The sequence below is a fragment of the Pholcus phalangioides genome, unplaced genomic scaffold (genome assembly GCF_987345545.1).
Source record: "Pholcus phalangioides strain wild (caught in Gottingen) unplaced genomic scaffold, Ppha-v1.0 ptg000028l_1, whole genome shotgun sequence".
In the NCBI taxonomy this organism is placed as follows: domain Eukaryota; kingdom Metazoa; phylum Arthropoda; class Arachnida; order Araneae; family Pholcidae; genus Pholcus; species Pholcus phalangioides.
In genome coordinates, this window is record NW_028301618.1 from 8,654,776 (window position 1) to 8,669,389 (window position 14,614).

A 14,614-nucleotide genomic window follows, 5' to 3' on the forward strand; every position below is an offset into this window, starting at 1 on the left:
AAAACACGCCTCCCAAATTTTGTTTATCTAGCCCAACTCCTTCTTGGTGTTGGGATTTTATTTCCCGCTAGTGTATTTTTTTTCACGTTGATTTTTTTTTTACATTTTTTTTCTTTTGTTATTATTTATGCTGACAGACATGCATCGATTAATGTTTTTTGGGCTCACAAGCCTGCTTAGCCCCTAAATATTTTGTAACTGTGTTTGAAAATTTTAAATAAAGGAAATATCTGTCTATCTACATTGTAATAAGCTTATTGGTTACATTTACTTCAATGTAACAGATTTGACTATCGGTTGCATTTTCAAGTTTTATAAAAAAAATTTTTTACAAAACTTTTATAGTGTAATCACGGCCTAACAAAATGGTTGTTTAAAAATTTGAGACAGTTTCTTTGATTGAAAAATTGAGTGGAATTTCTTCACTTTTGTTGAAAAGCGCTCACATGCCGTTCCTGATACCATGGCATGCCGATTGTAGCACACGTGTCGCGGGTTGGCCACCCTTGAAGTATATGGCAAAAATCCAGGCAGCAACAGGTAGCAATAAACTTAAAATCAAATTCATGACCTGCATTGATGAATCTACAACACGGGAACATTGATACAATGTGTATCATCCAAAACCAACTTTCTTCCGTGATGATGGCCACAAATAGTTACAGAAATTCTGCAGCACGGGTCATATAAGTTCATAAACGATTATTCTAACAAATATTTCAGCAACATCCGTGAGTGAGATTCTCTTCAGCAATAAGAAAAAAAAAACTAGATCCGTGTCGAATATTAACAAGATAACAATGCTATAACAAGTGTAAAATATTAAATACTGAGGTTTCCAAGAAGGAATGAAAACAGAAGACAATGTCTTTGGCACGTAAGGAAGACATTCAGGAAAACGATGAGATTCCAAAACACAGGAAAAAACGTCATGGCTAATTAATCAAAAGAAACATGGCACTTTGGTGGTTATAACACACACACACACTATCACTGTGAACCCAATTTCCATAAGTTTCTGAGGTACTGCTCGTGACAATTGGCATCTCCACTCCCTTCATGTTTGGTGTAGGGTGCTAGTAAATTGCAATATAGCGATATGGCCAGAGTTGGTGTTTGGTGAAGTAGTAGTGACACTCTGTCGACTCAGTTCATACTCATTGCAAGATCAGGGAGACGTTGTGTCAACCTGGTTCATGTATTTCGTAAGGCACAGAGTGATGTCTCAACTTGGCTCATCTGCTGTAAGACACCAGGCGAAAAAGTGATGCTGTTTCAACTCACCCTTGTTGGAAGACATGGGCAGTGCTGTCCCAGCTCAGTTTATGCCAGCTAAAATGCACAGAGGGTGTTGCGCCAACTTAGTTAATGTCCTCTGCAAGGCTCAATCCAGTTCATGTCTGCTGCAAGGCACAGGAGAAATTGCTCTGATATGGTTCATGTCAGCTATAAGGCACAGAGTCTGTTGCAAAACACAAGAAATTTTGTGCCAACTCAGTTCATGTTCACTGGTTATTTGGCAACATTGGCAAATTAATATTAGTTGCACGATTGCAGAAACCCATCGGGATTTCAAGGTGGAAAGCCCAATAAAAGGCCATGATTTTCAGGGATAAAACCTAGCATGGGAACTTGCCGGAAAAAACTGATAATTCATTAAAAAATTGTGACATTCTTTCTCATTTTGTGACTTTCCCACTATGGTACCCTGTTAGCTCATTCTGGCTCGGCAATGCCGAATGTGAAATCACAAAAGTTACTTTCTGAATCTACAGGCGATGGTGGCGGTGCCTCACTGTGCGGCGGTGATGATGGTGATTGAACACAAATGTGATGGTGATTGCCATTGAAAGGCGCAGCACCGGCACCACACTGTGAGGCGACTCTCATGGAATGTTCCTGGATCAGCGCAGAGAGACCACCGTCCGTAAACTCACTGTCAGACATCGCGATCGGGAAGTACTCAGTCTCACTGGCACTGTCCACTTTCGGGTGGAGAGGTATTAGAGGTGTGTGGACCTGGTCTGAACCCTGGTTATGTCCACTGACGTCAACGAGCTGTGCCCTGGTGGCACAAGGGAAGCCACCACCCATATTGTTCATGGTTGCTGCGGCCATTGCCGCCATTTGCAGGTAGTTGGCAGGATACTGAGTGGCCCCAATTCCAGCGTAGAGCATTTGTGCAAAGTACCCCAGAGGAAGCTGCTGGGATGCAAGGCCATACGTCTGGCTGAAAAGAGGCCCAACAGGACTGTGCGCTGCATTCCTTGAATTCAGGCCCGTCGTCAAGTACCCAGTCTCTGGGCCAGACTTTGCACCAACACCACCGGCCTGGGAATGAGGGCAGTGAGAGTTGTCTGCCATACCATGCGTGAACGGTAGCTGCAGGTTCTGAACCAAGGGTCGCTGGAGCCTCAGTCGGTTGCTGATTGGCTGCACGACTGGCCGTGCCAGGTGTGGTGGTAGCAGAGGCTGCTGTGGCATCGTCATCATCATCATCTGCACATCCAAGTCACCAGTACTTGTAGCCTTGGTCACTTTGGCTGTGGCCCTGGCTGCAACTGCAGCGGCTATTATAGAGCTCTGGATGGAAGTGTCGCTACCTCTGCGGCCGCCTGGGAACCAGGGTGCAATACGGTTGGCCCTGAGGAAGCGCTCCCGCTCCTTGCGTGTCTTGCGCCGCTGGTGACGCAGGACATGAGCATATTCCTGCTCACTTATCTGCAGGCTCAGCGAGTCCAGATTTTGCTGGTGGTGGAAGGAATCCAGGGAGATTCTACGGGCGCTGATGTCTAAGGGCAGAACAGAAGGAAGAAGCATAAGAGAGAGAGAGAAGACAAACATGACACATTTAGGCTGACCATCCACTGGAAGCTAACCAGAGTGAAAACAAGTCATGTGCATGAGCAAGACTGCTATAGCAGCTTTGTGCATACACACAACTGGTTTTTGTTCATAGTAGCTTCCACTGGATGACAAGCCTTAGTAAAAAAAAAAGATATAAATATGGTACATAAACTGGAAAATTGTATCAATCTAAAAAACTTTTAAATGTTTTGAAATCCTGAGCTCATTTTTAACTCTTTTTTTTTTTCCGATTAGGAACAGAAACTACATCATGAAATCAGACTGATTATGTTAATTGGTTAATAATAAGAATGAGTTCTCAGGGGCTGTGGTAGGGGATAGTAGATTTTATTTAAAAAAACCCAGGTTACATTCCCCCCCCCCTCCCATAAACTGACCCTTATATAAACAGAATTCTTCAATATAGGAACGGTATGTATGGTACTTTTAGAATCCCATACCCCCCCTCGAGCAAAATGGTGGAAGTTAACAGGAATTTAGGTCAGGGATATGAAAATGTTTAAGACGTAGGAAGGGTATTTGTTCTGGTTGTGGGGGGGAAACCCTGGTAAAGGGGCAAAACAGGAAGAAAAAATGGTCCGAAGGCTGGTCATGGATGGGGGGGGGGGGGAATTAAACACTGCTGTAAACTTCTGTCATTGAGAGTTGGTCCCAAGGCAGTTTCTTGGCTGATGATCAGTCAAAAGACTGTTGTGCTGTTGCCAACCCTGTATTTTTCAAACACCACAGCATTAAGTTCAAAGATAAGTTTCCCAAGCGAGACACATTTAGTAATCAAAGCATGTGCTGTAACGGGACTCTCTTTTCCACGAAAATCATTCTAGTTGCTTTTAGATACTTTGGATAGATATCCTCATCTCATTTGATCATTTTTGTCGCACAACAGTCATTTTCTGCACACGAGGGCTAATTAGACAGGGACCTACAATTTATTTCATCTCATTGGAGCAGTCATATCTAAAGTGATGATTTGAACCGTACCTTGAACAATTCTGAATCCTTCGGAAAAGCAATTTAAAAACATCACCTTCCCATTGAAAATCTGCAGCCAGTCACTGAAAGCTGAAGTTCAAAGAAGCTGCAGGGTTTCCAGCAATGTGCTGAATGGGATATCCATCCATACATCTTTACTTGGTTGAGAAGAAAGCCAGTGTTTCTTGCAATAGAAATGTGCTCTGCAGCCATCTTGAGGCTGTTTCTGTTGTACCTGTATACTAATTCTGAGAGAACGGGTATCTAACTAGAAACACCCAAATTTGCTTTAACGCAGACAAGTGTCTTATCGATCTTGACAGAAGCATTTATGAATCGACTATGATTTGAATCACTTACCTGATGCTGACGAATACTGTTTCAGTCCGATAGGTCCAAAATTGGTCATGGCATTTCTTCTACTTAAAAACTGAGGCAATGCTGCAGCCCAGGAAGTTGACATCTCACAAGAAGCAATGCTGTTAACGTCCAGGTTCATTCCTGCAGAGATTCATAAAAAACAGAAAATTCACCAATGGCAGAAAATTTTGACTAACTATTTTAACACAATAAAGATTTGTTTTGCTCTTACCGACAGGATCATCATGAGTGCTATTGAGGCTGAATGAAAATCTGCCCTGGTTTATCTCGTTCCTGTGCTGGAAGGCCTTTGCAATCAGTTGGTGCCGTTTTATTGCCATGCCTTCATTTTTTGGAGGTTCGCAACAAAGCCTGTGGACACAATGAGGAGAAAATTCCCAGATTACAACTGAACGAAAAAGATGGGATTCAAAAACAAGAATAAATATTCAATATCAGAAAATACATACTTGAAAAAGAACAGCTTCCAAGACTTGACAGAAATTCTCGTCCAGGTCCATGAAGACATAACGATGCTGAAGCCAAAGAATGCCATGAGATGGATCTGGACCATCGAGACACTAGGACGGCTGTTCTGCATGCACGTCGTGTGAGCCATGGATGATGACGATGACGAGAATGTCGCAAGACATCTTTAACAAGAAAAAAAAGGAACAAGAAACATCTTGAGTAGTTAGAACATCAACAGTTATTGGATGCATATCAGTTCAAGTTTCAAGTTACAACATTGAAGTGTAGAGATAGCCTTTCGGAAGTGACACTAGAGTCATCATGGGGCCAAGGTGGGACCACCGAAACCCAATGCCTAATTTCTGTGCAAATGGGGCATTCGCTCAGACCCCCTGATTATGAAAGCTCAAAAATGTAAACAATATATATTCACTGACTAATCAAACATCTTTGACCCTATCATCGCAAGGTCCTCTAATTTCTGCAGTTTTTCAGCCCTTAGCAAAAAGTGTTTTAGTTGACATGGATTACATGCGTTCTCATAACACAGTTGCATTGTGAGCTGAATTTTTGATCATCTACGTTCACTTGAGCCCAATTAATTTATGTCTGCCTCAAAATCACTCTTCAAGACAGGCCTCTACTTCTCTTCCAGAATGTTTTTGAACAATGTCATGTAAAAAACAAAAAACACCACAGGGCCGCCCATTGTGTCAACAACAGACACCGACCAAACCCATATAATTTCTGTCATCTGTTCCGGTTCCATGTTAATACATGCACTGATGCAGATTCAACATTGCACCTTCGATATGGATTCCAATCTAACCGATCCTTATACAGTAAAGCCCCTCTTAACAGACACCCCTCAGATGTGGCCACATTTCTTTTACAGCCAAATTATAATTTCCCCTGTATAATAAAAGTATGCATTTCAAACACCTGATTAATGGTCACCCCTCTTTTATGAACAATTTCTTTTGTCCCACTGGTGGCCACAAAAGAGGTTTCACTGTACAAAGAAATTTGTCATATAATACTGCAAAACAAAATGCAAAGATCATACATAGAAAGCTGCAATTACTATCGACCTTCTATTTTTTCATCGCAGAACAAAAAAATCAAATTTCCATAAGCAAGTGGGTAAGTGAGCAAGCAAATGAGTGAATAACCAAGTGAGGAATTTGGCAAGAGTCACTTAGTCACTTGCTCAATCTTTTGAGCTTCAAACTGAGGTTGGTGAATTTTACTGTTCATGAATTATCTGCCAATGAACTGTTTGTTGGTGAATTTTTCTTTCAGTGAGTTTTTCTTCAGACACACTTTCATATGACAAGGATTTGTTGCACAACAATGTCAATCCTTGCCCATGTTTTTTTCATGACCTTTGTTTTTTTTAAATCTGAATGAAAAAATCATGGCTTTATGCATATCACACTAAATTAATGCAACATAATTACAACAAATCTTAGCTCGTATTCGCAGACACCCCTCCACCCTATGACCTTAAGAAGTTGTAATACCTAGAAGATGACTTCTTCTAATGAAAAAAAAAAGTGAATTCTGGCTTCCTCATGGAATGCTTTCTTTAATTCCGCCACACTATTAGATATACTTTTCCATTCATCATAATAAATCTACTTAAATGGGTTTAATCTGAACATATTTTTGAGGATTGCTTGATTTTAATATGCACATATAAAATGAAGCAAACAAAAATACATACATAATATAATCTCTGAGATCGTCTTCCCAAGTTGACCGATACGAGAAATCAAAGGCATGACAGGCAAGTGTGAGCAGCACAAACAGGAACGATAGCAACAAGAATGCACCTGGAGAAACAAGACAAAATTTTAACTGTTAGATCACCAGGTATCACAAAAAATATGTTTACATTGAGGATCTTTCTTCAAAAACCATTGTTATCTGTATGCAAGTTTGTGGGAAGCTATCGCCACAGGCTGTTACTGAATCTCGAAACATTAGAGCATTAGAAGCTAATTGGTACATACCAGTTAAAATCTCAACAAGAGAAAATTAAAATTGAGTCTCGTCATTAGATGAAGAGATGCATGGAAATATATTTTCTCCCTTACCAATTTTTGCAGTCATGTGCCGGATCCGCTTCTTGACCTGTTCGTTGGCAACTTCTTGACTTCCCAGTTTAACTTTGACCAACGTGTACAAACCTACAGAAGAGATAAACAAACAGCAAATTAGAAACAAGGTCATTTCAATGATGAGATGATTCCCGGCATTAAGATCCCTCTTTGAAACTTCTTGACGACACTCCAAGAAAAATTTAGTTCTAGGCTATCAAAAATATTTTTTATCTGTGGCTACTGTTGCAAGAGAATTTACAAGCTACAGTTCAACCCAGGTGTAACGCCAACTTGGATTAGCACCAGATCTCAAAGCAGAATGTTTTGTATTGTTTTGAAACAAGCCCTCGGCTGACTGGAAATGTTCTGTGGTAAAAAATCCCATAATGGTGCTTTCTACGCCTTTCTTAATATTCTTCCAGATTGTTATATAGTAGCACTGATTGATTTTTAATGTACATCACTGATTTTGGAATGTTCTGCTTTTGAGGCACCAGAAATTTTCAGAGAACAAATATTCCATTTATCGGGGTTACAACAGGTTCAATCATGATTTTATATAATGCCAAACTTATTATAGTGCTGGAATTCTGCGAAATGGATGGTGGCATTGAATCATTGACTTCACTAATTCCATTTCATATATAAGCTCCGGGCATTTCCCAGAAGAGAAGCTAGTACACGAGTGGCGCAGTGGTAAGATGCTTGTCTTCCACTATGAAGGCTACCGTCAAGGTCAAAGGGTTCGAATCTGGGCATCCAACATCAGAAGCAAGTTCTTTACCTACTGAGTGTGGGGCGACTACCAACAGATGGCTTATTCATTTCCACCCAACTCCACTGGTATGACTGGAGTTGGTGTGCAGTAAAGTAGAAAGAGAAGCTATTCATGCTGATACGAGAACTCTGTGATAACTTCCAAAGATATAGCTTCTTAAAATATTAACAATATGAATTGCAATAAGAAGGAAATGGCTGGCGAATCCCAAAACCTTGGCAAAAAAGCAAAAAATTCATTCAGATGAGCCGGAAAACCAACCTAGAGATAACTTAATAGCATTTGAATCTTGATCAAATGATTTTTTAAGTTTCTGACAAACATAAAAAAGTGAATACAGCAACAAATACAAATCCTAAGAAGCAAGTGATACAGCAATGAATGTCACTCACCAGCAACAAGGAAGAAACCTCCAATCACGGCAGCGGCAGCAACTGGTACCAGCAAGAACCACACCCTCATCATCGGATTTGCATAACCAACAAAACAGATACCGCTCAGCGAATCTCCATCGACCTGGAAAAAAAATCGGAAAAGAAATCGTACTAATAAGCAGTGAAATATTATAGAGAAGGTATTGCAATTGTAAATTTTTTTTAATAGCATGACAATGTCACAATGCTATCCCTCCCAAGTACGTCATAGACACTGAAAGGAGTCTAACCTCTTTCATTGCCATGACTATCGTCGTCAAAACCAGTGGAACGCACCATGCGGAGAGATGGAAATAGGCCACTTTCTTCTTCACTATGTCTTTTGGAGCGCCCGATTCCCTGAACAGCATGTACCAAGCATACGCAAGGATCACAAACCACACCAGTGCAGCCATCAGGAACGAGTAGATTAGGATGAACGTTATGCTGCACAGGTGTTCTCCAGACCTGCCATTGACACAAGGTAAACAAAAAAAAAAAAAGAGATAAAAAACAATCAATTATTTTCGCTCTGAGCACTTCTATGAATGTCTAATTTCCATTTACTGAAACCAAGAAAAAAGATTTGAAATTTAGTTTGTATTACCTAGGTTGCTTTCGACGGATCGTACCGTCAGGCAAACATGTGATTTCTTCCCTAGCGCCAGGGACAAACTGGATCAACCAGCCAAGGCAAGTGACCAAAAGACAGGCATTGATGTAGAAGATTATTATGGCTGGGTATCGGTTCGAAACCTTCCAGCTGATGAGAAACGTCAACTGCGGGAAAACAGAAAAACATTTTTACATATACATTGTGGGGGGAAATAGTAATTTTATCAAAACTTTCAACAACTAAAAAGATGACTCACAATAGTCCATAATTCAAGAGAGGTTGCCAATGCTGGTATCTTGAATCCACCGATTTGTAACAGAAAAGAATACTGAATGCTTTTCAAATGAACTGGGAGATGTCATGGTACACTAGAGGTGTACCATGGGTTGAATGAAAATCAAAGTAGAAGAACGGCCAGCAAGGGCGCTCAAGAAAAACCTTGACCCATATGGGACCCATTTTTGGCACTCCCTGACCACATTTTTTCTTTTTTTTTGCCCTTGCAACTCAGATTTGGCTTTCTTCCTAGAGTGGCGCTTCATGCGGCCCAACAGCTGTGTGCACTTAGACACACAGAGGCAACATGCTTCATGATAAAGGCCAAACATTGCCAAGAGAAAACACTGGAAACAATCACAGAACCACAGCGATATTTTTTCAGTTCCAGCCTGACATTCAGAATCCAGGACCACTCTGCACACCTCCCATATTCTCTGCCTTCCTTCAATGTTTTGCGGCTTGAAACAGGGCTTATCATTGCATGTTACTTTGCTTCCAATCTCAGATATTTGCTCGGTGTGTTCTATCACTCCAGGCAAGATGCTAAGCTGGATAACATGTATTAGGTAATGCGTCTTTGGCTCCAAATGCCTGCCCCAAACAGTGAAATAAATAATTAATGGTCCATCTACCAAGGACATCCCTTGGCTGAATGGTAAATTCAAGCCAAGGCTTTGAATCCACAGAGGTGGGGGAAATTGTCCTCTCCCAAAAGCAAAATAATATGGACAAAAACTGGTCTGTCCCATAAAACATGGAAAAGTTTCACAAATCTACGAAAAAATCACTCCTCCTGAACATCTCCCTGGATTTGCACCTGGTCCGGCAACGATGACAAAATTTGATACAGTTGAGACATGTTCGACCACCATTACTATAACTAATTTACACTTCAGAAAAGTCAGAGACACGCTACAGAAAAAACAAAATTTGTGCCTAAAGTGCTCTGTCACCTGTTTTCCAAATTCAGAAGTGACAAATCTTCCAGGCATAAAGTTGCCATAGAAACTAAAAAAACGTATTTGTGCCAAATGTTTTACATATTCTGCGTGTCTAACACACACTGAAACCAAAATTTGGCAACTTTTTGGCAGTAAACAATAGAAACCTCAATTGTTTCTGCTGCTCGTTGTGATGACTTATTTTAAAGGAATCGACTCACATTCATGCTTTAAAGCCTGGAAATCTGAGAAAACCACCTTCAATTAGCCCTCGCTGCCCGATTGCAGGTACCTATCGGGGCTTTTTATGCTATGGGAAGCCTGGTAGAAAGCCATAATTTTTTCAGAAATTATACTGAGTGCAAGAACTTACAAAAACAAATTTTAAAATCTATTCAGAAAACATCGGTGACCTTCTCTTTCATTTCATGACTTATTCCATAACGGTAGACACCAAAGTTGTCTGGCCCCTACCCAGGTTGAAGAACCAGCCTACCAATTTCCCATATTTACTCTTGAAAATCGGTCCCAAATAGCATAGATGTAATAATGTTCAGTCGACAGTAATTTCGATTCTGACTCCTCAAAAAAAAAAAATTAATGCGAAACTACTTACGGTCATTGGAAACGACAACCGAAGAGCTACGGGAAGACATTTCATAAGTCCGTGAGTTTGAGGACTCTTACGTGAAGAGAAATTTTACTTACGACAGCAAAAAGATTTGCTGCAAAGCACACTGAGGCCATGAATCCAATGAAGCTTCTGGCCTTCATGTGATCCTCCTCTGTGAACAAAGGATTCCTACACTGCAGTCCACATCCTTCCACACTCCCGTACCAGCTGTCAGCATTATCCGTTTCGACAAGCGGCGGTAGGCACTTCGAGGAAGTGTTGAACTTAAGCTCTTGGAGAGGATTCTATGGAAACACATCAACATATGAGGATATCGAATACACAGGTACAGATTACACCAGCTGGTGCTATGCTAAGAACACAAATACTCTGGTATAATTCAATGTAACAGAGTATCGGAACTCATACAAATCAATACTCACCCGGCATCCAGTTGGGAAAAGTTTCTTGTTCTCGCATCTAAGGAAAGCGGGCCAGCCGTGTTTCTCCTGGACGACTCTGCATGGTCCTCTTGTGACTTTGCACATCTCTTGCGATGGCAGGGACAACGTTTCGTTCTCGCATTTTGGCATGTATACTGCACAGAGGAGAGGTTGGACAACTGCCCAGCAGCGTGGAACACTCCTCAGACCTTGCCAAAAACCAAGGTTGTCCTGTCGGATAAGAATAATTAATCTGAATACATTGACAACACTCCTTATATTTTTGGTTCATATTTTCCGAAAGCGCAGTCCATATTTTATTTATTTATTTATACGATATTGCTTGGCCCGAGGCCTGCAATGGGGTGGTGAAATATGAAAGAGATGATGGTGCATGTTACAAATAAAATCGGAAACTATTGTGCAATCAATAATGTTTGATGGGAGGTTGCTCCAATCAGTTATTATTTGTAGGAAGAAATTAAATTTGAAACAATCTGCGGATGCAAAGATGGGTTTCAACTTTTGGGAATGATTAATTCCTTTGGGAAAATGGGAAGGTTGGGTTAGAATATGAGAAAAGGCTGTGGAGGATTTTGAAAAAGAAAGTGAATCGAGAGATGTTTTTATAAATGGAATGTAGTCGGATATTAAGTTGGTGCTTAAGTTCAGTAACAGAGACGGAGGAAGAGACAGGCAGTTTAAAATGAAACAGGCCGATTTATTTTGAATGGATTCTAACTTGCTAGTATTGGAGAGTGTATGGAGGTCCCAAACTTCACAGGCACTAGAAGGATATAGGCTTGGAAGCAGAGATGAAAGGTGGAGCTTTTAAGATTTGAGCAAAGAAACAAAAAGTTTTTGGAGACTCATGGGAGACGTAATCGACATAGTGGTTCCAACGGAGGTTGGCAGAAATTATTACACCCAGATATTTATAATGAAAAACCTCTGTGATTATAGAGCTGTTGATAGAGTAAGAAAAATCAAATCTTTTGTAAGTTTCGTAAAAACCATTTTTGAGGAGTTTAGGGGTAATTGCCAGAACGAACATCATTAGGATATAATGTTGATGTTATGTTGAAGAGATTCTTGGTCAGATTTGTTGTGCACTGTTTGGTAGATGACACAATCGTTTGAAAACAGACTGATATGGAAATTGATGGAATTTGGTAGATCGCTTACAGAAATTGAAAATAACAATAGCGAGAAAACCAAACCCCAGGACAAGCTGGACTTAAGGAATTGAGAGTTCTGGCTCTCAAAGTATACGAACTGATCGTGATTAGTGAGGAAGGCTTCAACCCATTTAAGCAGTTGAACACATAGGCCAAGATTTTGGAGTTTAAGTAAAAGTTCATCATGGGGCACCCTGTCAAAAGCTTTAGAAAAATCCAATAAAATTATATCGGGTTGCACATTTGTGTTGATACTACTAGATAAATTGTGTATGAGAATGTGTGAACTAATTGGGTCAATATAGGCAATAATGAGAGCCACGTAAGTTGGACGATTCATTCGCCAGGAAAAACAAATACTGTACCTGTACTTCAAGCAAGGAAAGCGAATCTTCTGCAAGATCCAGAGATGTGTGCGTGTAGGGCAGTGTGATACCGTAACAGGTAGCGTTCTCTATCGGTTCACACTTTGCTTCCTGAACGCATATCCTTGGATTAGCATGACTGATATCGTTCGGGCTTGACTTCATCATAAGCTTGTTCAGGTGGCTACTGCAGATCACGTAGCTGCCAAAGACATGGATCAGGACAGAAACGAGGTAGAAACGTCTCAAATTAGACATCATGTGGAGAGAAAAATCTGCCAAAAAATTTTAAAAATAGAATCAGAACAGATAGCAAAGAATCTTCCAGGATCTTCTATGGTGTCCAACAGTGCCATACAATAAAAGAGGTAATTTTCAAATTAACTCTTAGCATCATTTAACCATTTACGACATTGATTCTTAACATAGCCATTAGATGGCAATAATATCTTATCGAAACAAGGTGTTGATCCCCAGGCATTATCACAATCACAAACAGGCAATTACAGGCATTTGGGTCCAGTAATTACCCTGCAATTCATCACTGAGATGCCCTCCAAGAAAGATTCTTCAACATGCCCTAGTTTTTAATTAAGGAATTAACAATTTCTCCTGGTTTCTCAATCATATCATCTAGACAAGGCAATCCTGACAGCACCATGGGCAAGGCATGCTTTGAGAACCCTACCCAGCCCTGTGTGCCTGCCAACCCATTTACATTCTTACTCTCGGAAATCAAAGAACCAAATATCATTATCAAGTCACCCCCCCCCCCCCGGTTGGGTCCAATGGTGTTGATACAGCCGCCGCTGTGGTGGTCAAGTGGTCATAGTAATGGACTTGCATCATGAGGACCCCGGTTCAAACCCCACTATTGCCGCAACGCAATGGTGGTAGGCTGAAGTTGGTTTCCTGTGGTCCACAATTTTGGAAAGGGCATAAATCGCAGGCCGATGTCACTGTTAATAGTCTCGTCACAGAGAACAGCAGGCCTACAATGGTACAGTTACTCAACCATTACACTTCACTCATAGTTAGAAAAAACTGATGGCAGATGGCGTATTGTATGTCAAACTTTTTGTAAGGATGTTCTTCGTTTGATGATGGGTACGGACAGTGCTTGTGACTAGAAAAATGTTGAAGAGCTCTGCATTAGAGGTTCCGCAGAGGAATGTGGACGAGGTGCATGTGTGGTTTAGTAGTGGTGTTGATACAGCCATGGATCTGTCCACTCTATTCTCGCTCAAAGCCCCCTCAAGTCAAATTTGGGCCCTCAGTAATAACGGAAATTACATTTTTTTATTCAATTGCACTAGAAATGGGGGGTGGGGACACCAATTATCTACTCTATGCCCAGGGCAGTCATAAGAGCATCATGGGCCCCCCGGGCCAAGTGGTTTTTCTGAGTCCCTACCTGGTGAATTCTAGAAAATTTCAACCGGATCTCATTTTTGTGAGGCCCCTCTTCTCTTGAGGCCCGGGTGGGCCCATGCACTGTCTATGCCACCACAAGGGATGAGTTGACAGGCCTCACGAGTCCTTTTTTTTTCAAACTGTATATAGAGGGACCCCCATAAAAAGACTGGCCTTGGGCCACTGTTGAGGGATGTGGGAGAGCCCACAACTATTCCATTCAATGTTTAAAACCACTCACTTTTATCCACTAGTCACGCTCATAACCACACAAAAAAAGCAATTCGAATTCGGCGGTTAAAACAAATAAATGCCCTCGTTTTAATTCAATCCCTCAATCCATTGAAATAATTAACTTATATTTTTGTAATTAACATCAAAATAACCACAAATTTTTGTAAACAATTACCTAAACAAAAAATAAACAACGGGAAATACCATCACAACAAAGTAAACAAAAACAATGAATCGAATCAACGTGGGTGGCCACTCAACACGAGGTTTCCATAGCCACCATCACATGACATTCCTCACAAAATAGAAATTTGTTATTGTCGTCTGCGCCAGATGATTTCCTTTTTATTTAGGTAGAGGGACCTTAATATATGACCATATGTCCCGTTTATACGGGATATTCCATATTTTTTTTTCGTATTTTTCATCATTATAATATTTTTTGATAAAACATTTATCATGAAGATAATTTCGGATTCTAATTACGATATTATGGCCAGGATCACACTATTAAAGTTTAATAAAAGATATTTTATAAGACTTGAAAAAAAAAACCCTACCTGTT

At 40.6% G+C, this 14,614-nt stretch overlaps 1 protein-coding gene across 1 annotated transcript; it reads right to left on the reverse strand.

Annotated features, from left to right (window-relative positions):
• Positions 1-127: 127 nt before the first annotated feature.
• Positions 128-14,349, reverse strand: smo (smoothened, frizzled class receptor). The gene is made up of 13 exons (XM_089252104.1): positions 14,225-14,349; positions 12,403-12,677; positions 10,860-11,090; positions 10,512-10,721; positions 8,575-8,747; positions 8,219-8,435; positions 7,947-8,070; positions 6,771-6,863; positions 6,398-6,506; positions 4,671-4,853; positions 4,433-4,572; positions 4,201-4,341; positions 128-2,792 (listed from the first exon to the last, which is right to left on the reverse strand). The coding sequence occupies exons 2-13, from the start codon at positions 12,661-12,663 to the stop codon at positions 1,717-1,719; spliced, it is 2,958 nt and encodes a 985-aa protein (XP_089108230.1). The 5' UTR covers positions 12,664-12,677; positions 14,225-14,349; the 3' UTR covers positions 128-1,716.
• Between the last annotated feature and the right edge of the window lie 265 nt (positions 14,350-14,614).

Bases quoted from the DNA above. Each gene is read 5' to 3' on its own strand.
- smo (XM_089252104.1), bottom strand. From the start codon at position 12,663: ATGATGTCTAATTTGAGACGTTTCTACCTCGTTTCTGTCCTGATCCAT. The intron at 8,748-10,511 runs GTAAGTAAAATT...GTTTTCCCGCAG, and splicing joins CAGCAAATCTTTTTGCTGTC to TTGACGTTTCTCATCAGCTG. The intron at 4,342-4,432 runs GTAAGAGCAAAA...GAATCTCTGCAG, and splicing joins CACTCATGATGATCCTGTCG to GAATGAACCTGGACGTTAAC.